Raw genomic sequence first — 25,072 nt, forward strand, 5'->3', positions numbered from 1 at the left:
GGATGTCAAATTTAAGAATAGCCAGAATAAGAAAGTCTAGAGACCTGGAGGTAATTATATTCATTACAAGACAGTGCTTCTCTTGACAGAATGTAGTGAAGTAGAATTCCTTTTAACTACTGAACCACCCTTGGTGATTTGAAATATCACTTAATTTATTAAAAATTAAATAAATAAGAGGGAGTTGCATGAAAAGTTTTCATGAATATTCCCACTGCATATTCTAAGTCAAACCTGCACTTTGCTTTGAATGAATGAAACTAAACATGGGAGCAAAACATGACAGGAAGACCAGGGTGGAAAGCTGAGCGTGAACATCCTAGTTTGGAAAGACGGCATCATCATGCATAAGAGGGGCCGTGACTGAGTCACTGCAAAACCCAAGGGACATATGTGTGCCCGTTTTTCTGCATTATATTTGCTAGCAGAATATACTAATAATATGCTCATTCAAAAACAAAGTTCTTAGTTTCATAGGATTTGTAAGGATTCTTTACGTAAAAATTATTTTTCAAAACCAAAAATGTAACTGGTTTCTTAGCAAAATTTGTAAATGACCAACATGAAAAAGTATTGCATTTAAACAAATTTTCAGACAATTTTAACTTTTTTTATATTTACATAGACATCAACATTTAAACATGTGCTTTAATGCACTTTATCTGATGACGTGACATTTTAGAAAGTTCAACTGTTTTGATTTTTTTGGTAACTGAATATGGAGAAATGGTATTTCAGATGATTCCAACACAACACACTCTGTCAGTCCCCATCCCTGTGACCAGGCGAGGGCGGGCGGAAAGGAAGGGCAACAGAGGGAACGAAACCTGTCTGCATGCCTCCTTCACGCTCCGCACGGGATCAGGTCCACTGACTCACACACACTCAGCGCACCGAAGGCTAACTCTTACGGAAGAGCAAATCCCTTCAGGTTCATCTTTATCGCAACACGTGGTATAGAAACGAAGTTATTAGCAACTTCAATGACTATTACCTCAGTAGCAAAACAAGTTAACAATCAGATGACCAGGTAATTAAAAAGCAGATCAGGATTATACTAAAATGGTAAAAACCTCCCAGATCATGTTTCAATGTTAAATCTTATTAACCGCAGCCTGCGTCAGCATCAGTTTTCATTCTATGGGGGCAACACTGCAAAATCAGTTTTAGACACATAATTTTCTTTCAGATTTGGAATGAGTCCAAATAAAGCCTGTCTATGTGCTCTCCCTGACGCTGGATTAGCATATCAGAAGACCGTTTGATGTCAACAGGAAGATGGGGAACAGGCTTCTTTTCATTCAAAAATAAATATACCATATCATGTTAAGTATCAGACCATGAAAGAAGAATTTTATGCTTTAATATAGATTCTGAAATCATCATAATTATAATTAACCTGACACTTTAAAGTTCCATTATTAAAAAATAAATTGTATGTTTAAAAAAGGGCACAATGAGAAAACTGCCCTCAAAATGGAAGATGTTATCGGGCCAAGGACTGTTTCTTTCAACAAGTTAAAGATTTTAACAATGAACTGGCATCAATATAATGCTAGCTAGACAGAATGACTTGGCAAAGTATAAGTATCCAGATTAGTAACATGTTTTTGAAGAGTAATTTTATGAATTTGACTCAATCAATCATAAATCAAAAGCAGTTTTAACATGTCATTGGTTATCTCCCAATATTTTTTACATGCCTGTTTAAACATGCAGTTTTTCAACCATTCTTGAGTACAAAAAAAAATTTTTTTTGTGTGAGAAAAACCAGTATCTATGATGAGAAGAGCCTGTCTGTTCTGATGGTGGCACTGTTGCCTATCTCTTAAGAGGATGAATAGAAAAAAGGCAATAAAAATCTGAATTCTTTTTACTACTGGTAAAATTTATATTAGCACTATAAAAGGACTCACATAATGCCAATTTTTTTTAAAAAACCTTTTCTTATTCTAAGATATACGTATTTTTTAAAAGTTAATTATCTAGTCAAATAGCGTTACTGTTCAAAAATCCTATCTTTCTCTGAAAAAAAGACAATTCAGCTCCAGATTTGGGGGAAGAAAATCTAATACCAACATATAGGAATAAAAAATGTACATTTATTTGTCATGTGGTACGTTTTTAATAAAGCTAAATCATTTTAAAGGGTTACTATTAATAAAGATTTCTATGAAAAAAATTTAAAAGATATGTCACTTTTACTATGTTATAAAACAGAATTTTAACCACTTATATCTGAAAATAAAATATCTAAAAAGTCATGAAAGACAGAAATTAGCACTCAGATATACCTGATCATTTGGACAGAATTTTTATTGTCTTTTTTTTTTTTAAGGTGGGTTCATCTTTTTTTTATGCAAAGCTTCAAATACTGTTTATTTTAAAAGCATATTTCTACCTCCATCAACATTCAAACAAACATTGAACATTATTCATATCAGAAAAAGAAAACCAGATGTAATAAAAAGCTAACCAGTGTATTTGTAAACCACATATACAAACATCAGACTATGCTGTTCTCTCACTTCTATGTAACAAGATGACCAGCACCCCACCTCGGTGGGACTCAGCATCCTCGGTAAAGCGTGCAGAGCCACTACGGCGAGGCTAGCTGGTGCAGGACTCAGCATCCTCGGTAAAGCATGCAGAGCCACTACGGCGAGGCCAGCTGGTGCAGGACCTCGGTGGGACTCAGCATCCTCGGTAAAGCGTGCAGAGCCACCACGGCGAGGCCAGCTGATGCAGGACCTCGGTGGGACTCAGCATCCTCGGTAAAGCGTGCAGAGCCACCACGGCGAGGCCAGCTGATGCAGGACCTCGGTGGGACTCAGCATCCTCGGTAAAGCGTGCAGAGTCACCACGGCGAGGCCAGCTGATGCAGGACCTCGGTGGGACTCAGCATCCTCGGTAAAGCGTGCAGAGTCACCACGGCGAGGCCAGCTGATGCAGGACCTCGGTGGGACTCAGCATCCTCGGTAAAGCGTGCAGAGCCACCACGGCGAGGCCAGCTGATGCACCTCGGTGGGACTCAGCATCCTCGGTAAAGCGTGCAGAGTCACTACGGCGAGGCTAGCTGGTGCAGGACTCAGCATCCTCGGTAAAGCGTGCAGAGTCACTACGGCGAGGCCAGCTGGTGCAGGCCGCCTCCACACGAGGGCTTTTTGGAAAATGGGCGCAGCTTTTTTTTTTTTTTTTTCATTGTCAAACATTCTCTTACAAACTAAATGCCCCAAAACCAAATTATACAGCAGACACGCCTATGAAGTACCAGTTTTGGGGAAGGAATCACTTGATTCCTCAGTCTGGATACTCCTACTCCAAGCAGAACATACATTTCTTATTTGTATGTTCTGCAATTCCAGCATTCCTCCTTGGGAAAAATTTTTATCACTATTACACAGCATAAACTCATCAACAGAGAAAGAATAGAAAATTATCTTGTTGGATCAAAAAAACAAGCTAATTTCTATAGTGTGTCAAAACATCTAACCCTACGGTTTAGTATGTTCATGTTTAAAGAAGGACGTTTCAGACAAAACACCCAGATCCATAGGGTCTGCTTCGTGAGTGTGCAGCCTGCACGGTCACATGGGCCCTGCGCTGAGTCTAATGCTATTTCACCAGCTAGAAATTCCTAGTCATTTGTCCCATGGGGACCCAAGACAGTGTAGCTGGTTCCAGGAAGTACAAAACCAACAACTTTGGGAAAGAAGGTACTGCTGTAGTTAAAAAAACAAAACCAAAGAACAACAAACACAGCCCTGGTAGGCAAGTCGTTCTCGAAGAAGATTAGGAGAAACAGTAATTAAATAGTAAGAAATAATGAAGTTATATGAGAACTCGCATTGCAGGCACCAGCTGTTTTCCATCTCTTCCAAGGATCTAACACGAGGAAGTAGGTGATTTATGTTCAGTATTAGGAACTATTTCCTGCTCGGGAGTGTCGTCAAACGTTTAATGTGCCACTCACATAATCCATATGCACCTTTCATAACAGACCTGATGATGAGCCTTAGCAGTAATGGCTGTGTGACCTTGAGGAAGCCACTTAACCTTGCTGGGCCTTGGTTTCCTCACTATATTAAACCGTTTGGAGATGAACAGAGTATGTGGCACCTGCTGCCTCTAAAATATCTCAGTTACAAATAAAACACAAAAAACAAATGCCTGATTGGCACATTTTCACACTGAAAAATAACTAATTTTAGTATGCACGGTCCTTTAAATCTTCAGTTAATAACAACAAAGCAAAAATAACAATCATAACACCTCTGAAATCCCCAGAGGTCCAGTTAATCCTATGAATGGTCTTCACATGAGATGACAGGTCAGATTTTTATAATAAGGTAATTACAAGGTAATTAGATCAAAACTTTACCAACAGAAGCAATATTATGTTCCCAAACATCTCCGTAATTATAATGCATTTTTGTAAGACTACATTTCACAGTGCTTCTTTCAAAGATTTAAAAGCAGAGAGACTGTATGATGGAAAAGACAGGATGCTTCCGAAAGTATTAACTGGCAGTTCTAAGTGTGATTTCTATTACGTATCAATCTTTCTATGGAAACGCTTTTCTTCCAAGGGTATAGGAAGGTCCCAACAGACTAGAGTGCACATGGACGTGCCATGCACAGCCCTGGGTGTTACATGAACGGGTGAATAGTTATGCAGAATGTTGGTGTGCGATACTGATGTGCAATGTGTGAACATTTTCTCCCTTGGCACTCTGAATAAAATCCAGGTATCCCAAGTTGCTTTAGAAGATGCTAGTAGAATGGGCCCGGCAACCAGGGGAGCACTAAAAAAAATAAAATAAAATGCCACCTGCATCTAATTTTATCCTCTTTGATAAAATACTTCCCACCCAAGCTCTACTCTCTTTTTCCTTTCCTATAAATGTCAGAAAAGCTAAGTGTACTCAGCTGCTTCTAATTATAATTTAATAGACTATCAATGTAATCCATCTATTCCCCAAAGTCAAAATCATACAGGTTAATAATAGAAGTAGAAAACATATTTTATCTTATGGTAGAAAATGTGAAACATATAAGATTTTTTTTCCCCTGAGTAATTGAGCCTTGGGGGAAAAAAAAGAGAAAACCTTATTTACCAAACAAGAAAAATGAGCTCCTATAAAGTCACGATGTTCTTCAGCCTAACCCACAAAAGTTGCCTTCTAAATGTTGGTATATCATTATCAAATAAACTTGGAATATTTTTAAAAATCAATGAAAAAAGGAATATATCAGAATTACTAGAAGGAATGATATTGCATTGCTGCCATGTGGATAACCTTGAAGCTTCCAAGGACCTAAAGCTGATGAGAAAATAAATACCTGGAAATACTTAAGATGCTGCCTCTACTGCATAGAGGACTAGAGAGACATGGCGAGACGGAAAAGCGGGAAGTCCGTCTTGAGGGTGCCATGGGAGGCTACAGAGGCAAACGCGAACACTCGTCTCTGTGACGCAGTCTTTCTGGTTATGTTAAACCCGACAACAGTTCAGAGAGAATACGGAAATATATTCTTAATGGACAAGGAAAACAGTGGAATAATAAGGGGACAGTAAAGTCTCTCAGTAGAAATATGAACAAAAAAAATGAAACAGAAGTCTGAACCCTTTCTCTCTTACTTGTCTATAGCTTCCAGCACTGCTGTCTGTGACCACAAAGTTCCCAAAGGCAACTTTCCATCAATATTACCTTCAAATAGGAGCAAAAAGTTCCCTTCTAATTTTTTCCTAAGTAAACACAGTTCAAAACTTACACACAGTTCAAAAACTTACCCCCTTTTCCACCATGCTTACATTATGGCACATAATTTTCCATTTATTAAAATCCCTAAGTTCAATACTATTTCATTACCAAATGTCTTAGGTTTCAAAGAAAACCCAAGGGATATTTTATCAGCAATACTGCTTCTATAAAAATAATGCTGTATAACATACCTACATATGCATGCCACAGAGACATAAACCTTTTTGGTTACACACACACACAGGTGTACATGCATAGTGTATAGGTACCTATGTATAGGATATTCAGTTCTGCATAGCTTTTTCCAGACAGTGCCACTAATTTGTAACCTTAAGACTTCTGAGTAATTTTGAAGATGTAAGATAACATAAGATAGGTGGCCATCTTATGGAAGAGACCCGGCAGGAAACATACTGTGCTGGGGAGCATGGGCGATTCCCCCTGTGGTCTGGTCCGGGCGGCACATTTTATCCCAGATGCTGAAATGGACAGAGTCTGTGCCCTCCCAGCCATAAATCAGCGTCAACAAAGACAGACGGTGCTGTTGGGGAGACTCGACTGCTTTAAGGGTCCAAAGGTCAAGAGTGTAGAAGACATCTCTAAGTGCTTTTCTTTCCAGTGCAGCATCTAAATTCGGATAAGAACAGATAAGAATATGTCTGCAGATGTAAAAAAAAAAACCACCACACTAAGAGGGTGAACAAGATTTACAAGTTGTGATATTTGAAGATAATAATTATCTCCAAGATTTGTTGATGTTTTAACTAATTTGTCAAAGTCTGTGGTGTACCAACCTCTCCCCTTGAGTGTGAGCTGGGTTATGAACGTGATGAACTGTCCCCTCCGTATTAGGTTATCTTATGTGACAGAAAGGATTCTGCAGATGTAATGACGGCTCTAATCAGAGGTTTCTGAGTTAATCACCAGGGAGATTATCCTGGGTGGACCTGATCTGATCAGGTAAGCCCTTCAAAGAACTCAGAGAAATTCAGAGCCAGAGACTCTCCTGCTGGCCGTAAGGGAGCAAGCTGCCATCTGCAGAGACGGACACGCAGCCTCGAGGATTGTTCCCAGCTGGCAATCAGGAGGCGAGGAGGGACGTCAGTCTCACAGCCACAAGGAGCTGAATTCTCCCAGCGATCTAGTCAACGAGGGGGAGAACCCTAAACCTTGGATGAGATCATGGCCCCAGCTGACACCTTGATTTCAGTTTCTAGCATCCTGAGCAGAGAACCCACAAACCAGGATGTGAACTCATTAACCCCCCAAATTGTGAGAGAACATATTTGTGTTGTTTTAATCTGCTAAGTTTGTGATAATTAGCGATTAAAAACTAATAAAAAGTGCATTTCTACAGACAGCAAAAAAAAAAAAAATTGTTTATGTTTTATAAAGGAAAAGAGTCTTAAGGCTCCTACCAAATTTAAAGGAAATGCCACACAAGTGGTAACAATGTAGAAAATACAAAGTTGACCATTCAAGAATAAATCTGTATCTAAATATGTTATGAACAAGAAGAGAGGGCCTGACTTAGGAACAAGATGCATCTCACTCTCTCCACCTCTATTCAACACAGCCCTGGAAGAACCGGTCAGAGCAATCAGACAAGAAAACAAACAAATCACATGCATCAGAACTGAGCAGGAAGAAATAAAACTGTCTCTGTTTGAAGATGATGTCATTTTATAGGTAAAAAAAATTCTAAAGACTCTATCAAAAAAAGTTCCAATCAACAAATTCAGTGAAGTCACAGGATAAAATAATTAACATACAAAAATCAGTAGTGTTTCTATACAGTAGTAGTGAATTATCTGAAAAAAATAAAGAAATGTATTCCATTTACAATAAGATACTTAGGAGTAAGCTTAACTAAGGAGGTAAAGAGCCTCTACTCAGAAAACTACAAGATGAAGAAACAAATCAAAGACACAAATAAATGGAAGAGAATCAAATGTTCATAATCAGAATAATTAATATTATTAACATGTCAATACTACCAAAAGTCATCCATAGATTCAATGCAATCCATATTAAGATTCCAATGGAATTTACCACAAAACAATTTGAAAATTTATGTGGAGCCACAAAAGCCCCCCCAAAGGCAAAGCAATACAGAGAAAGATGACCAAAGTGGGAAGCATCATGATTCCTGATGAGAACCACGTTATGAAGTTAACAGCAATCAAAACAGTATAGTACTGGCATAAAAACAGACATATTAATGGAAAAGAATTGAGAGCCCATAAATAAGCCTAAGCATTTATAGGTAACTAATATTTGACAAGAGAGCCAAAAATACTCAATATAAAAATGACAGTCTCTTCAATAAACAGTGCTAGGAAAATTGGACATCCATATGTAAAAGAATAAAACTAAAGCCTTAATTTTCACCACTCACAAAAATTAACTCTAAACAAATTAAAGACTTAAATGTGAGACCTGAAACTATGAAACTCCTAGAAGGAAACACAGAAGAGCTCCTTGAGGATGATTTTTTCGATATGATACCTAGAGCATAAGCAGCAAAATAACAAACAAGTATGGTGACATCAAACTAAATATCTTCTGCACAGCAAAAGAAGCAATCAAAAATCGAAAAGGCAACCTACAGAATGGGAAAACATATTTGCAAATGTGTCTGACAAGGGGTTACTATTCAAAATACAGGAAGAACCCACACAACTCAATATCAAAAAATAACCAAACTAAAAATAGTAAGTTAACAAGCAAGTCAAAGACCTGAGTAGACATTTTCCCAAAGAAGATAAAAGACTGGCCAACAAGAACATGAGAGGATGCCCAGCATCACTCGTTGTTATAGAAACGCAAAACAACATCACAACGTGATGCCATCCCATGCCTGTCAGAGTGGCCACCAAAAAAAGACAACAGGCAGCAAACACTGGTGAGAATGTGGGGCAAAGGGAGCCCTGTACACAGCTGCTGGGGCTGCAAATTGGTGCGGTCATTGTGGAAAACAGTATGGAGGATCCTTGAAAAGTTAAAGTAAAACTACCATATGATCCAGCAATTCCACCTCTGGGAACATATCCAAAGGAAACGAAAACACTAACTTGAAAAGATATCTGCATCCCCATGTTTACTGCTGCATCATTTACAATAGCCAAGATATGGTAACAACCTAAGTGTGCGTCATTGGAAAAGGCCCTGATGCTGGGAAAGATTGAAGGCAGGAGAAGCAGACAGCAGAGGGTGAGGTGGTTGGATGGCATCACTGACTCAGTGGACATGAGTTTGAGTGCTCCAGGAGTTGGAGATGGACAGGGAGGCATGGTGTGCTGTAAAGTTCATGGCGTTGCAAAGAGTCACACAACTGAGCAACTGAACTGAACTGAGTGGCCAATAAAGCAGTTGTCGTATGTATACAATGGGGTATTATAAAGTCATAAAAAATGAGGATATTCTGTCATTTGCAAAATCATGAACAAACCCTGAAGGCACTGTGCTAAGTGAAGTAAGTCAGACAGAGAAAGATAAATACTGCATGATGTCACTTACACATGAAATTTAAATGCGCAAACACACACACACACACACACACACGATCTCATTAAAAAGAAAAAAAAAAAAACGGAGGTCAGATCTGTGGTCGCCTGAGGCAAGGAGTTAGGTGACGGGGAAGTGGATGAAGGGGGTCAGGAGGTACAAACTCGCAGCTCTAAGGTAAGGACGGACCAGGGATGCGATGCACAGCATGGTGCTCCCGACAGCACTGCTGTCTGATACAGTGGAGCTGTTGGCAGAGTAAAGCCTAAGGGTTCTCATTAAAAGAAAAAAAAAAGTTTTCTTTTTTGCTAGGAACTAGGAATCTAGGTGTTCTATTAGATGAGCTTACTCATCTATTAGATGAGTAAGGAGATCCAAGAAAAGTGTTTCCTTCAGGAAGGTCATTTCTTTGCACCAAGGACTGACTGCAGTGAAGACAGAGTCAGTGCCGAAGCGCTTTCCTTGGCGGCTCTGAGGGCAGGCATTCTAACTCTCCCTGGTGGGCACACTCTATGTGCCAAAGCACCCCAACCGACAGGTGCCCACCCAGCATATTGGCCCACAGTGTCCCAGACCGAAAACACACAACTGGGGCAAACTAAACCTTTCCAGTAAAGAAGCTGTATGAACTGGCTGTTTTCTGGGGGGTGAGTGGCACAACTATACAACTCATTATGAACACCAACATAGGTGTTCTATTAGATGAGTTCCTAGTAAGGAGATCAAAGCAAGTATTTTCCTGCAAAAAAGTCACTTGCTTTCCCAAGAACTGACTCTAGTGAAGAGAGAATCAGCACCCATGGTGTTTTCTTGGGTGATTTTGAGAGTGAAACATTTTGACATTTATAGGGTGGGAACACTGTTTTTGCCAGTGGGCCCAAATTGGCAGATTCACACCCAGCATTGTCTAGCACTGAATATACACACTTGAGAAAAACTAAACCTTTCCATAAAGGAAGTTGTGTGAACTGATGGTTCTCTGGGTGGTGAGTGGCATATCCATACAATACATTATAAACCTAGGGATTTATTAGATGAGTTCATAGTAAGGAGGTTCAAGCACAGTGTTTCCTTCAGAAAAGTGACCTGCTTGTGACAAGAACTGACTAGCAAATAGAGAATCAGCACCCGAAGGATCTTCTTAGGAGGGTTTGACAGTGAAAGCTTCTAGCTCTTGCTGGGTGAGAAGTGTTTCTGGAGGCAGACACAACTGGCTGGTTCACACCCAGCATATTACCCTGCAGTGTCCCAGCACCAAAAATGCACTCAGGATGATGGAACCTTCCGAAAAAGGCAGCTGTGTGAACTGGCTGTTCTGTGTGTCTTGAGAGGCATACCCATACAGTACATTATGAACCTAGGTGTTCTATTAGATAAGCAGCTCGTAAGGAGATCCAAGCACAGTGTTTCCTTCAGAAAAGTCACTTGCTTGCACCATGAATTGACTGAAATGAAGAGAAAGTCAGCACCCAAGATGTTTTCTCAAAATTCTCCAAGCCAGGTTTCAGCAATATGTGAACTGTGAACTTCCAGATGTTCAAGCTGGTTTTAGAAAAGGCAGAGGAACCAGAGATCAAATTGCCAACATCTGCTGGATCATCAAAAAAGCAAAAGAGTTCAGAAAAACATCTACTTCTGCTTTATTGACTATGCCAAAGCCTTTGACTGTGTGGATCACAATCAATTGTGGAAAATTCTGAAAGAGATGGGAATACTAGACCACCTGACCTGCCTCTTGAGAAACCTGTATGCAGGCCAGGAAGCAACAGTGAGAACTGGACATGGAACAACAGACTGGTTTCAAATAGGAAAAGGAGTACGTCAAGGCTGTATATTGTCACCCTGCTTATTTAACTTATATGCAGAGTACATCATGAGAAACACTGGGCTGGAAGAAGCACAAGCTGGAATCAAGATTGCCAGGAGAAATATCAATAACCTCAGATATGCAGATGACACCACCCTTATGGCAGAAAGTGAAGAAGAACTAAAGAGCCTCTTGATGAAAGTGAAAGAGGAGAGTGAAAAGTTGTCTTAAAGCTCAACATTCAGAAAATTAAGATCCTGGCATCTGGTCCCATCACTTCATGGCCAATAGATGGGGAAACAGTGGAAACAGTGGCAGACTTTATTTTTTTGGGCTCCAAATCACTACAGATGGTGATTGCAGCCATGAAATTAAAAGATGCTTACTTCTTGGAAGGAAAGTTATGACCAACCTAGACAGCATATTTAAAAGCAGAGACATTACTCTGTCAACAAAGGTCCGTTTAGTCAAGGTTGTGGTTTTTCCAGTAGTTGTGTATGGACATCAGAGTTGGACTATAAAGAAAGCTGAGCGCCGAAGAATTGATGCTTTTGAACTGTGGTGTTGGAGAAGACTCTTGAGAGTCCCTTGGACTGCAAGGAGATCCAACCAGTCCATCCTAAAGAAAATCAGTCCTGAATATTCATTGGAAGGACTGATGCTGAAGCTGAAACTCCAGTACTTTGGCCACTTCATGCGAACAGATGACAGTGCAAAAGACCCTGATTCTGGGAGGGATTGGGGGCAGGAGGAAAAGGGGACGACAGAGAATGAGACGGCTGGATGGCATCACTGACTCAATGGACATGGGTTTGGGTGGACTCCGGGAGCTGGTGATGGACAGGGAGGCCTGGCGTGCTGCGATTCATGGGGTCGCAAAGAGTCGGACACGACTGAGTGACTGAACTGAAGGTGTTTTCTCAGGTGGGTTTGAGAGTGAAACATTCCAGCTTTTTCGTGTACCTAGATGAGATGACAGATGTTAACTAAACTTACTGTGATGTTCATTTCACAGTACCATACAGGTAAGTCAAACCATCATGCTGCACACCTTAAACCCACACAGTCATGTAACTCAACAAAACTGGGTGGGGGAGAGAGAACCTTAAGTAATTATCTGAAATTGTGCCAAACTCTTGGCGCAAAATAGAGTTCAATTTAAATTATCTGTATTGCATATGTCACTAAAAAACATCTGTAGCAATAATATTCACTTCCCTGTTAGCCAGTCAGTGAGGTGTGGCATGACAATTTTTCGGCAGATAAAATACTTCAAGTTTCCCTTCAAGGGATTTATTATATTGGGTTATATTTTGTTTTACCAATATTTTAGTAAAATATAGTTTTTAAAATTATGTTAAATATATAAACTTATATTCTCCTCAATCTGACTCAATCTGACTTTCTAAAAGGCAATTATAAATAAAGGGACTTATAAATAGTTCAAAGAATAAACTATATTTTGGAAAAATGGGCTACAAAAATTTTAAATATAATTTAAGAATAGTTCTACTGACAAGTGAAATGAACAAAGCTCATGCTTATATAGTTCTGAGATTAGTCTCTCATCTGCTCTAAACTAAGTCTCCATCACCAAGTATGTTTCTTAGCAACAGAAAAGTGAAATATATAGTATTAATAAGGCATACTACAAAATGGAACATGTACTGTTTCAATTTAGGACACAATAAAGAAAATGTACAGCATATATATCACAACTAGATAAACTGTAACCCAATCGCCATTCTGTAAGAATCTTTTCCTTTAAAATTCTGATTACGGATGATGAAGAAATACATGATGAAAAATTCTGGATTTCCTTTCATCTGAAAACTCATCTGGGAAGTATTTCATCTGACCACAGCCTCAGGTATTCCTCTGTCACTAATTAGAGAAATACTGAATATTTCAACTATAAATTGCTTAATTATATTTGTCAGCCTGCTCTAAACCAATTAATTATTTACTTGTAAAAATCTTTGATGCAATGCTATCCAGAGGTTCCTTCCTGGAATACAGACCAGGAGCGATCTTTCCTCTTCCACCCCAATTAGGCAGGAGCGTTGAGACAGTGGGGTACGTCCTGATGCTCGATGATTTACAGTATCACGTGCCATCAAGAAATGAACCGCGCTCCTTACAACCGTCGGATCTACTGCTATCCTTACAAAGTATCAGGTCACTGCCACACTCCTTCGTAAGAGAAGTTCCTATCATTTTTTATTTTTTGGTAATGTAGTCTCTTGTGTAAAGAATGGCATATAGCACAAATCAGAGTGTTGAGAAAACAACATTAGCATTTCTTAGGGCCAAAAAGCCCCTTCCTGATCAGAACGCTGGCTCCTCTCCTGCCAGATTCCACTTGGATGTGAGCAACTGGCCGTGGGACTGGAGCTGCGTGCCTGCTGGGCCACCAGCCACGTTTCCCGGCGGGCCCCTGGAACAGAGGGGCGGACGAGGAGAGGGCATCGGGTCTCACACAGACGTCTCCAGCATTTCCTGAGCTGCTGCCATCAGCCAGGCGCTCCCTCGAAAGCAGCCCAGGTTGCAAAGCAGGCAGTCCCCACACTCAACAAGGCCACACGGGACACCCAGCCAGCAGGAAAACAGCCCCACAAGGAAACACACGACGGTGTAAGAAGAAACCATCTGAGACGCGTCCTGGGTCCTGGTCTCGGAGACTGTCCCGAGGAAGCGGGGAGTGGGCGGGGAGCGGCAGGACTGAGGGACCCACGCCCAGCCTGGGGGACAGAGCTCCCGGGGCGGGCGGGAGGCGGCCCGACTGCAGCAGGTGTCCCCTGAGCACCGACTGTGTGCGTGGAGACACAGGGCAGGCGGGCGCGCCTTCCCCCAGGGTCTGCTCTGGATCGCAGCAGCGGGGGTCAGCGGGGGCGCCAGGGCGGTCTGGGGGCAGAGGCTTTTCTTCTCTCTCTCTCTGTTCACCTCTCTTAGAGACTGATGGAGAAGCGGACATGGGGGATCCTGGCCGCGGAGAGATGAGTTAAACAGCTCTCGCGTTCCAGGTGACAGGCGCCGGTCCTTCCCTTAGAGGAGACAATGGAAATGGAGCTGACGGGGAAATCTGAGCAGCCTTTGGAAGGAGAGGAAATGGGACTCTGAGCGCGGGCCAGCTCCACGGGGTCTCACGTGGGACACCGCGGTCTGGGCGGATGCGCGGGCTCGGATGCGCTCAGGGTGCAGACAGATCTCCACCCTCCAGACAGGAATCGGGTCCCTGGGAGCCCAGGCAGTCAGAGATGCAGAGGAACGAGCAAGGCCAGCCCAGAAAGGAGGGGAAAGCAAAAAGCGAAAAACCCTGGGACTGAAGCTCTGAAAGCTCGGCCAGGAAAGACCAGGAGGAAGGGAACCCAGTCAGGAAGAATCAGGAGCGTCCAGAGGGGTGCGGTGGGACCCTGGGCAGGGAGGAGCCTCTCGAAAGGAGGGGGGAGGCAGAGGCTCGAGCGGCCAAGGACCGGGCAGAGCCGTAACACGGGCCTGGGGGGTCAGCAGGGAGCGGCCGACGGTGCAGATGCAGAACACAGGCGGCGGGAAGCAGAAGCCAGGCGGCATCGGGAATGCCAGGACTGAGGGGGCAGGGCCGCCCCCGTCACCTGTCTGGACAGCAGCGCCCTCCGCTGAACCTGACCTCGTCCTCCTCACGGTGCTGACCAACGTCGGACCTCCTGCACGTCCACTCACCTGTCGTTCTGTCTGCTCGCTACAGACGCGGTTCTCAGACGCATCACTGAACGCGTGAAGGAGGGACACGTGTGTGCATGTGGACATGTTCAGGTACCAGTGACTTGAGCATCTTCAATGCCAGCACAGGACGATGCACTCACGTCAGAGAATACATAATAAGGTTTCTGATCACCGCGGCAGAGATGGGACAAAGAACCCAGTGGGGGACACACAGGAGCTCGTCCTGTCCAGCAGGGAAGGCGGCGACAGGCCAGGGTGGCCCGGCAGTTGAGAAGGGGAAGGCATCCCTGACTGATGACGCCTACTCCCTGTGAAGAGGCTGTGAAGGCTGTGATGAGAGGAGAGGGGAGAAGTGACACCCAGAGTATTTAAACAGAGTAACGAACATTCCAGCAGTGCCTGTTGAATAGCTGTCACACAGTCAGACAGCACAGGTAACTGTATACACGTGCGCATAGCTGGACACACGCCCACAAACACAAACACACGCATACACTGTTGTGGTTCCGTCTCTAAGTCCTATGCGCTCTCTGTGACCCCACGGACTGCGGCACGCCATGCTCTTCCGTCCTCCACTATCTCCCAGACTTTGCTCAAATTCATGTCCATTGAGTCAGGGATGCTATCTAATCATCTCATATTCTGCCTCCCTCTTCTCCTCCTGCCTTCAATCTTTCCCAGCATCAGGGTCTTTTCCAATGAGTCAGTTCTTCACATCAGGTGGCCAAATGATTGGAACTTCAGCTTTAGCATCAGTCCTTCCACCAAATATCAGGATTGAGTTCCTTTAGGACTGACTGGTTTGATCTCCCAGCAGTCTAAAGGACTCTCATGAGTATCCTCCAGCACCGCAGTTGCATATATATATATATATATATATATATATATATATATATATATATATTATTAAGCCCTTATAATGACATTGTAAGGCACACAATTATTACCCCAGTTTCACAGGTAAGGGGACTGGAGATCAAGCACTAAGATTAAGTATCTCTATCACAGCCATATAACACCAATGCTTCAAGATCTCCTCTTGCCCTCAGAAGCTCCCTGTCTACATTAGGCTCGCTGTTGTAAATTACCACTCTAATCTATCCTTCTCCCTTACAAAACTTACAACTTCGGTGGCACAGTGTTCTGAGCGTCAGTAAAATGCCTCTCTCTCCTAGACAGTGAGTTCCAAGAAGGCATATAACAGGAATATAGCACACAGTCAATGTCCAGTATATACAGAAATTGAAGAGCACATTTTTAAATGCTACAAATTGCTATAATTATTTGAGAGAACAATTTGGCAGTACCTGTTATGATTTAAAATACGTGTACGTTATTACTCAGCTATTTTATAGAAGCATCTGTAATTGCCTGTTAAACAGTGTGTATGAGACTGTGGTATTAAAATAAGCAAGGCTTTGTAGTAGAGCTTTCCTTGAACAAACTAAACAATGGGAACAGCCCAGCTGTTTACCAGTAAGTGAAGCAGCAATAAAACGCACTGTGTTGTTCCTCAGAAAGAATACATGTATCAGTATGTATTTCTCTACCTGAGTATGTGTCTGTGAAGATAGCAAAAAAGCAAGAGACTTCCAGAAAAACATCTACTTCTGCTTCACTGACTACACCAAAGCCTCTGACTGTGTGGGTCACAACAAACTGTGGAAAATTCTTAAAGAGATGGGAATACCAGACCACCTGACCTGCCTCCTGAGAAATCAGTATGCAGGTCAAGAAGCAACATGTTAGAACTGGACATGGAACAACAGACTGGTTCCAATTCAGGAAAGGAGTACGTCAAGGCTGTATGTTATCACCCTGCTTATTCAACTTACGTGAGGAGTATATCATGCGAAATGCCTGGCTGGATGAAGCACAAACTGAAATCAAGATTGCTGGGAGAAATGTCAATAACTTCAGATATGCAGATGACACCACCCTTATGGCAGAAAGTGAAGAAGAACTAAAGAGCCTCTTGATGAAAGTGAAAGAGGAGAATGAAATAGTTGGCTTAAAAGTCAACATTCAAAAAACTAAAATCACGGCATCCAGTCCCATCACTTCATGGCAAATAGATGGGGAAACAGTGGAAACAGTGGCTGACTATTTTTGGAGGGCTCCAAAATCACTGCAGATGGTGACTGCAGCCATGAAATTAAAAGACGCTTACTCCTTGGAAGAAAAGCTATGACCAACCTAGACACTTTGCCAACAAAGGTTATCTAGTCAAAGCTCTAGTTTTTCCAGTAGTCATGTATGGATGTGAGAGTTGGACTATAAAGAAAGCTGAGCGCTGAAGAATTGGTGATTTTGAACTGTGGTGTTGGAGAAGACTCTTGAGAGTCCCTTGGACTGCAAGGAGATCCAACCAGTCCATCCTAAAGGAGATCAGTCCTGGGTGTTCATTGGAAGGACTAATGCTGAAGCTGAAACTCCAATCCTTTGGCCAACTGATGCGAAGAACTGACTTGTTTGAAAAGACCCTGATGCTGGGCAAGATCGAAGGCAGAAGAAAAAGGGGATGACAGAGGATGAGATGGTCAGATGGCGTCACTGACTTGATGGACATAAGTTTGAGAGCAAGATTCGGGAGTTAGTGATGGACAGAGAAGCCTGGCATGCTGCAATCCATAGGGTTGCAGAGAGTTGGACATGACTGAGCAACTGAACTGAACTGTAATGATACAATATAAAGTTGCAAAGGTTTTATGCACATAAAAGTCAGCGGTTAAACTGAGAGATGAGAACATAGGGCGGAAAGTTAAGGATCTTCACCACTTGAGAAAACTAATGAGACATTATATATTAAAAAATAAATAAATAAACCATAACCTTACTAAGTCAAATGAAAAGAAAAGTCACAACTCCGTGTTCAAGTGAAATGCAACAATCCATAATCAGAGTGATTTTATTTGCTGAAGGACCTGGGGAGATCCCACAGGTTAGATTCTCCCAAGTTAATAAATTACTCCTTCCCAATACAACTAGGCATTTTGTTCAGGTCTGAAATATCATCCCAATACAACTTGGCATTTGATCAGGTGTGACATATCATCCCAATACAACCAGGCATTTGATCAGGTCTGAAATATCATCCCGCAAAAGACTTCCAGGACTGTAATCAGGATGTGAACACATTCCACCCATGTGAAACTGCGCAGTCAAACTTTCCATTCTGCACACTGGGCAAGCTTTCTGTTAAGGCCATTACACTGAGAGTACTGTCTGATCTAGATTTGATAATAGGACTCTCAGCCTTAGAAGAGCCCCGAGAGGACCTGGAAAACCCGGACCAGAGCGCCTTCTACCTTGACAGGCAAGCTGAGGGCGGCTCTGATGAAGGACAAGACCAGGACAGGCTGGCACAGAGGAGCCCATGAGGGAGGAAGCAGGGGTGACAGTGCTAGCCCTTTAACCCTTTAAAGAAGAACCGCTTCAGTCTTCTACCAGAGCACGCTAAGTGGCTCTGTAAGCGTCTTACTAGGAATCAGTTGATACTTTCTAAAAAGTTTTTTTTTTTAAAGTTTTTTTTTTCTTTTAAAAAGTTTCCGAAATCCTCTTCTCCATGATGGATGCTTTAAGGGTCCAGCTGTCAATTCTATAAATGGTTAAGTTACTACTCATTGCCAAACAGAATTCTGTTCTCAATCTATCTTACCAGATCCACTGAGTCAGCTGCTTAAAAATTTTCTTGATAATGTCAACTTATGACAAGTCTGTTTAAACACGGAGCTGAGTTCATCACCACAATAAATGTAAGTTCACACTGACAGATTTTTCCTTCTTCACCTGGCCAGAGAAACCCGAGTCTGCTGATGGCAGAGGTTAACAGTGCTTCTGCTAAGGTCCTCCGGTCTAGAGCTGGTTTTCTCGAGTGGTTGGTGGACAGGAGTATCCTCCCAAAGTGAATGTTACAGGCTCAGGCACGCCTTGGCACCAGGCCAGGAGCGGCAGCCTTGACGTGTGAAGGAAGAGCAGCGAAGGAAGAAAAGCAGCCAGAACAAGAACGCAGACTCTAAAACCCCCCCGTCATCGAGCACTGGGTCTAGGGTGAGACTCCAACTGAGATGCTGGTTCTTCTATCTGCTTCAGCAGGTATTTGCCCAGTAAGGACGCGCCCACTTTCCCTCCCACTGTAGGTAATTAAATTAACTCTTACACCTAAAGGTTCAAGCAAAGAATTTTACCCTCCCTTCCCGGTTGATGTGCTTCGTGCCTGTGGATCAGTTATCTCTAGACGTGTGTTGATCCAGCTTCTTATCTTCAGTGTGGGTCTCTGTCTGTCCTGGGGGCCTGCAACACCCCACGTCCACACAGGGCCCCACGGTCCCCCTTCTCTGGGAGGGATCATTTACAGCTGATTTTATATGTCTCATCTTGATAGACAGCTGCTTTTCTAAGAGTTTCCTTTTGTGTATTTGCATTTCTTTTTTTTGTTAATTAAATTGCAAAGACACATTTTTGTTGGTGGTTAGCTCTCTGTGGCAGGGGTGGGAAGTCCCTAAAACAGAAAGCTGACAAGCAGTGAGTCATCCTACCATGGGACAGTCAGCTTGATAGCGTTCTGTGATAATGAGAACACTACCTTCCTTTTATGTAGATGTTTTATATTTAGAGATTGTAAAACTCTCCATCTTACAGATGAGGAAACTGGGCCTAAAAGAAGTTCAGTGATACGACAGTGTAAGTGGCTGATGCTAAATTCACAATGGAAAGCAGGATCGCTGCTAGCAAATCCACCAACACCTTGATCAGAACATCTGCGAAGGCTCGGAATGGAATGCAAACTGTGTATGCATCAGCATTTTCCAGGTAGAGATGGTCAAAGGTTTTCATCTGATTTTTTCAAAGGAGTTTTGTGATACAAAAATTCTTGAGGGCCTCTCAAGGAAAACACCTGGATTTTTGCATCAGACAAACCTAATTTCCAACAGAGTTCTTCTATTCACTAATAATGATACTTCTCTTCTCTAGGTGTCAAAATTACCTCCCCAAATCACTGTAAATAAGATAATGCATGCAAAGCACCTAACACTGTTTTTAAAACCCCCTTATGAGAACTTCATGTGGCAGAGACTACCGGTTGTGCTCAAGTAGCCGCTGAGAGACTGGGTATACAGACAGACAACGGCCAGAGCACATACAAAAACAGACCTTTGAACCACAATCCGCAGCAACCTGGTCAGGAAGCCAACCTTTCCACTCTAGCAACCAGCCCGAGAAGCCAGCCTGCTCCGTCCAACTCGCAGGAGGTCACACTGCTTTCTCCAGTGACAATCCAGGAAGCTAAACAATAACTCCTGTTAACAATTAGCCCCAGACGGCCAGGACTCGGTAACTGACAGCTTCCCCAATTTCCACCCCTGCTTCCAGCTTAGGACTGACCAGAGGAGGCCAGCTAGACACACGCAAGCCAGTCACCTGAGGCCTGGCTGCAGCAGGCTCAGCGGTGGCTCCAGCACGCCACGGCCACCCATCGGGGCGCACCCGAGCCCCCCTCCTTATCCACCGTGAAGACCCCCTCCTCTTGACCGGGAACCTTGCCCACACGCTGGTGATGGAGTGGGTCCTTTGCTGGAGCAGGCTCAGAGCTCACAGCCCTGCCTCTCCTCATTCTGTTCATCTTGGCTGATTTCTGCACCACTCGGCTCGGCTTGCAGAGTAAGAGAAGGTTAGCTCGCAAATGAAGAGCACACGGGCCAGCCTCCCTGCACCTACACGTGTTCCTAAGATGACATTCTGGCCAATGGCATGAAGCAGAAAACACTGTGTGGCAGCAAGCACCCGGTGACGTGTCCACAGACACAGCCATCAAGGGCCTGTCTCCCCTCACGTCTCAGCCCAAGAACCTGAGGTCACAACTGCCGTGTCAGTCCCGGCATTGTACACAACAGGGAAATACACATAACACAGAATACAGCAATGGCCTCCTTTGACACAGTGTTCCTATGGGGGGGCACTCTTCTGAGTTCTGCGGTGAGTGTATACATACATACATACAAATATGTGTGTGTGTGTGTGTGCATAAGTTAACTGATCATTTAAAACGACCCCATCAATTATTAGTCTGTTTCAGGGGAATGCAGTGCACAGAAGTGAAGTTGGGCCAAGGCCAGCAATGACCAGTTCTTAGGCTGCTGTCATCAGGCAGTTTCTGTAACTTGTAGCTGAATTTAAACCCCGTGGCTCAAATGGTAAAGAATCTGCCTGCAAGGTGGGAAACCCAGGTTCAATCCCTGGGTTGGGAAGATCCCCTGGAGAAGGAAATGGCAACCCACTCCAGTATTCTTGCCTGGAGAATCCCACGGACAGAGGAGCCTGGCAGGCTGCAAGTCCACAGGGTTGCAAAAGAGTCAGACACCACTCAGCGACCAACACTTTAACTTCCAGAAAAGAAAGTTAAATGACTGCTCAGAGGTCAAATCAGGCTGGGACACGCAAGACTGAGCGCGAGGCCCGCTCTCCTCTTGACCACGACCCTCCCAAGAGCAGGGGCGGCCTGGCCAGGCTGCTCCACAGTCCCCGCCCGCCCCTCGGCCCAACGCCCAGACACGCGGGACGGAGGGTGATCTGCGGGGAGAAGCCAAGCTGCAGAGCTGTACCTTCAGCTGACACACAACACACCCTCGGTCTGTTTCCAAGTTGGCTCCGGGGTGTTCATGCATCCCAGGGGACCACCTCACCAGGTCCCCAGCTTCATAATCACAAGCATCACCATGGCCTCCCACTGGTTACATGGCTACCGCACGTTAAGCACCGTGGTGAGGTCTTTCAAGTATCCGATGTGCCTATGTGCGCAACATACAACTCTCAGAAAAAAGTAAAGCTTTAGCTTTTTGTTTTTAATAAAACAAAAAACCTTACCTTTATCATTCTGGATAGATCACCAGCATCAGCTAATTCCAAAACTATGTTCAGTTCATTATCTTCAATGAATGATGCATAATATTTAATTACATTTGGATGGTTGAGTTGCTGAGGAAAAAAAAAATGGCATCAAGAAGTTTTCTTACTATAAATTCCCAACAGTCACTTACAGTTTTGTAACTGAAGAATAAAATTAGTTATTGCATTTCATTTTTAAGTTATAGAAGTCTTAACATGACTATATTTTTCTTTCATCTAGTGAATTTTGAAATAAGTATTATAATTATTGAAAGTAAAGCTAGACAACAATTATTTTTTAGTAATATTCTTAGAAATCATACAGTACGTTATACACCTGAAAGTTTTAAAAGTATTGCTATGCCCAACAAATATATAAACTACGCATTTAAATGAATAACCAAACTAAATAGCCAATTGTTAAAAATGATGTCCTTCTAAATGATACCTGTCATTAAAGGCACTCAATGGTGAGTGCACTTTCCCTTTTTACTATTTTGAAGTTAAGGTTGATCCTAGTATAACTTCAGCCAGTGATAAAAATCTGACATCTACTATATCTAAATATTGCCTTTATATCAAATACTACAAATATTCTGAACCTATCTGTGGTGTTGATTATTAAATTATCTTTAAAAAATTCACCTTGTAGAAATACATGCATTAGTCTACACATATTTACAATCATTTCTAACAATCTTTTCATTCGATCTTTAAGCAAGGTAATATAAGACAAATCAATTCTCAAAGAAAATTATTCAAGAATTATCCCAGAGTAATCACAGGCTCTTCTTCTCTTCTTCCTACTTATAGAAGATAGGTTTTCCTCCCACATTCTCTGTGATGATACATTATTTCTCTAACAAAGGTTTGTTAAAGCAGTCACTTCTTGTCCCAGGAAATAACTACAATAAATAGAACAGTGGGAAGCATGGCTTATTTTGAGCTTTTATCTTTTTTAATAAATCTGATTCATTTTGGGCACAAACGAAAATGGACAGCATAAATATCATCCAAGCTTTATCCGAAAGTTAAAACTACAACATAAGCCACTGCTGCTGCGTCACTCAGTCGTGTCCGACTGTGCGACCCCACAGACGGCAGCCCACCAGGCTCCCCGTCCCTGCGATTCTCCAGGCAAGAACACCGGAGTGGGCTGCCATTGCCTTCTCCAGTGCATGAAAGTGAAAAGTGAACGTGAAGTCGCTCAGTCGTGTCTGACTCTAAGTGACCCCACAGACGGCAGCCCACCAGGCTCCTCCGTCCATGGGATTTTCCAGGCAAGGGTACTGGAGTGGGGTGCCACTGCTTTCTCCAACATAAGCCACAGCATTCCTCAAAAGAAATTTTACTATAACAAATGCAGTGTGAGGGTAACTCAAACCTCAGACCTATTCTCTGAGTGGGCAAGAAACTGACATAACTCTTTACACCAGCCTTTCGACATCTGGAAAAAAGATACGGAAATATTATTTTTTAAATGTGAACCACTTGGATCAGCTCACATTCTCAATATACCACACCAAATATGCATTTACATTATCTAACATTTAGAATATGTCTAATTGGGATGGTCAAGAAAAAAATTTCTTCCATGTTTTATATTTATGTCTTATTTCTAGTTTGAAATGGGGGAGGGAGTCAATCCTACCAAACATTCCAATTAAATTAGTGTACAGTGAATCCAAAAGGTAACTGCATTCTTCAATACACTGATTTCAAATTTATACATTATTTGAAATCAGTGTGGCATAAGCTACATCTCAAAAACTATTTTCCTTTTAAGTGTGAAATCTTAATAAATCACTTTTATCAACCCACTCAGTTATGTTCAAAACAGTCAACAGTTCATTTGTTACTTACCTTAAGGAGATCTATTTCTTTGATACAATCAGCACGTGCTTTGGCATCCATTAAATCGAATATCTAAAAATAAATATCAGTATTACTCAAGAAAACAGTAATCCACGGCTCAAACTACCATGTAAGTCCATTGTAATACTCTACACATAATTACACACGAATTTATAAGTGTACTTTCCAGTTAACATTTAGGAGCTATGGAGATCAACAGGTAATTTATCTCACATTACTACTAGAGGGTATACGTTTTTCCCTCCAGAGGCAGTCAGTATTAAAAATGGGAAAAGAAAACAGCTACATATTTCATACATAACACAAAGTGCTTTAAAATATACAAAGAAATCTCTCAATGTTCCAAGCATGTGGAAAATTAACAGTAAAAACAAGCGTCATATGTTAACACATATGTGTGGAATCTGAAAAAACTGGTATAGACAATCTTATTTACGAAGCAGAAGTAGAGACAGAGACGCAGAGAACAGACGAACGGACACCACGGGGGAAAGCGGGGAGGGGCGGGAGGGACGGGGAGATGGGGACGCACGTGTACACAGCCCGCGCCTAACGCAGCACCGCTGAGGACCCACTGCATGCCCCGGGGGCCCCCCGCTCTGCCCTGCGGGGGCCGACGTAAAGGAGTCCGAAAGAGAGGGTGCGTGTGCACACGGGGCCGATTCACTTTACTGGACAGCAGAAACCGGCACAACATAAAACAACTAGCCTCCAGTCAAAACTGTCTCACATGGCTACATATTTTCAAAAATACATCATTAAACTAATTCAGAACTACAAATTAAACTATCTTTAACTGAATTCTCAGTACCAAATGTGACATCCAAATAGTGAGGAATGAAGTTTTGCTGGCACATTTAAGGCAAAACTACACTCTGAGCCATAGATAACATTTCACTGGAAATTCAAAAAAATTTTATCTTCCTTTTTCTCTTAGGCAGCATTTCAAGACAAAAATGAAAACTGTATCTTTAGCTTAAATCATTTCCAGACACAGATTCAAACCTGATTCCATGAGCAAGAAAAGACAAACAGATATGGGGGAAAAAAATATCCGGATTCTCACAAACTGTTTACAGGGTTGTCTCTAGAAAGCATCTTCGCAGCTCTATCTATCCAAGTTTCTGTGGGTTTTTAAATTTATATTTGAGAAGAGCAAAGCAGTGTTTAGGTAAGTGATTGGCTGATAAGCTCTTGGTATTCTCAGGATCATTTTAAAAGTTTTCTTTTGTCATCTTTAAATTTTGCCAGAATTATTTACAACTAATTAAACTGAAAATGGTAACACCTATATCTTTAGGAAGAAAAAGGCCTTCAAGTGACTTAATACAAATGTCCTTGAAAGGGCATCTATCAGAAGAAACAACACTTAGAATATAGTAAAGAAAGTACTTAAAAATAACACTAAGAGAGTGACAAAGTGTCGTATCTTACTTTAACTGAATCTTGCATAAATAGAATCCTAGCCAGGAGTCCGGGGCCCACGGAGCCTGAATGAATGGCTCGCCCCCTGCCAAGGCCTGTTCTCCGT

The 25,072-nt window shown here is 42.3% G+C and overlaps 1 protein-coding gene across 5 annotated transcripts in view; it reads right to left on the reverse strand.

Annotated features, from left to right (window-relative positions):
• NEK7 (NIMA related kinase 7) overlaps positions 1 to 25,072 on the reverse strand; it is a 143,060-nt gene that overhangs the window by 36,244 nt on the left and 81,744 nt on the right. For all 5 annotated transcript variants that reach the window (XM_070473835.1, XM_070473833.1, XM_020901074.2 and 2 more), the window contains 2 exons: positions 23,530 to 23,592; positions 21,646 to 21,756 (listed from right to left, as the gene is read on the reverse strand). In XM_070473835.1, the coding sequence (XP_070329936.1) occupies positions 21,646 to 21,756; positions 23,530 to 23,592 (174 nt within the window). The remainder of the gene's footprint in view (positions 1 to 21,645; positions 21,757 to 23,529; positions 23,593 to 25,072) is intronic.

This window comes from Odocoileus virginianus, chromosome 11, assembly GCF_023699985.2.
Source record: "Odocoileus virginianus isolate 20LAN1187 ecotype Illinois chromosome 11, Ovbor_1.2, whole genome shotgun sequence".
Classification (NCBI taxonomy): Eukaryota; Metazoa; Chordata; class Mammalia; order Artiodactyla; family Cervidae; genus Odocoileus; species Odocoileus virginianus.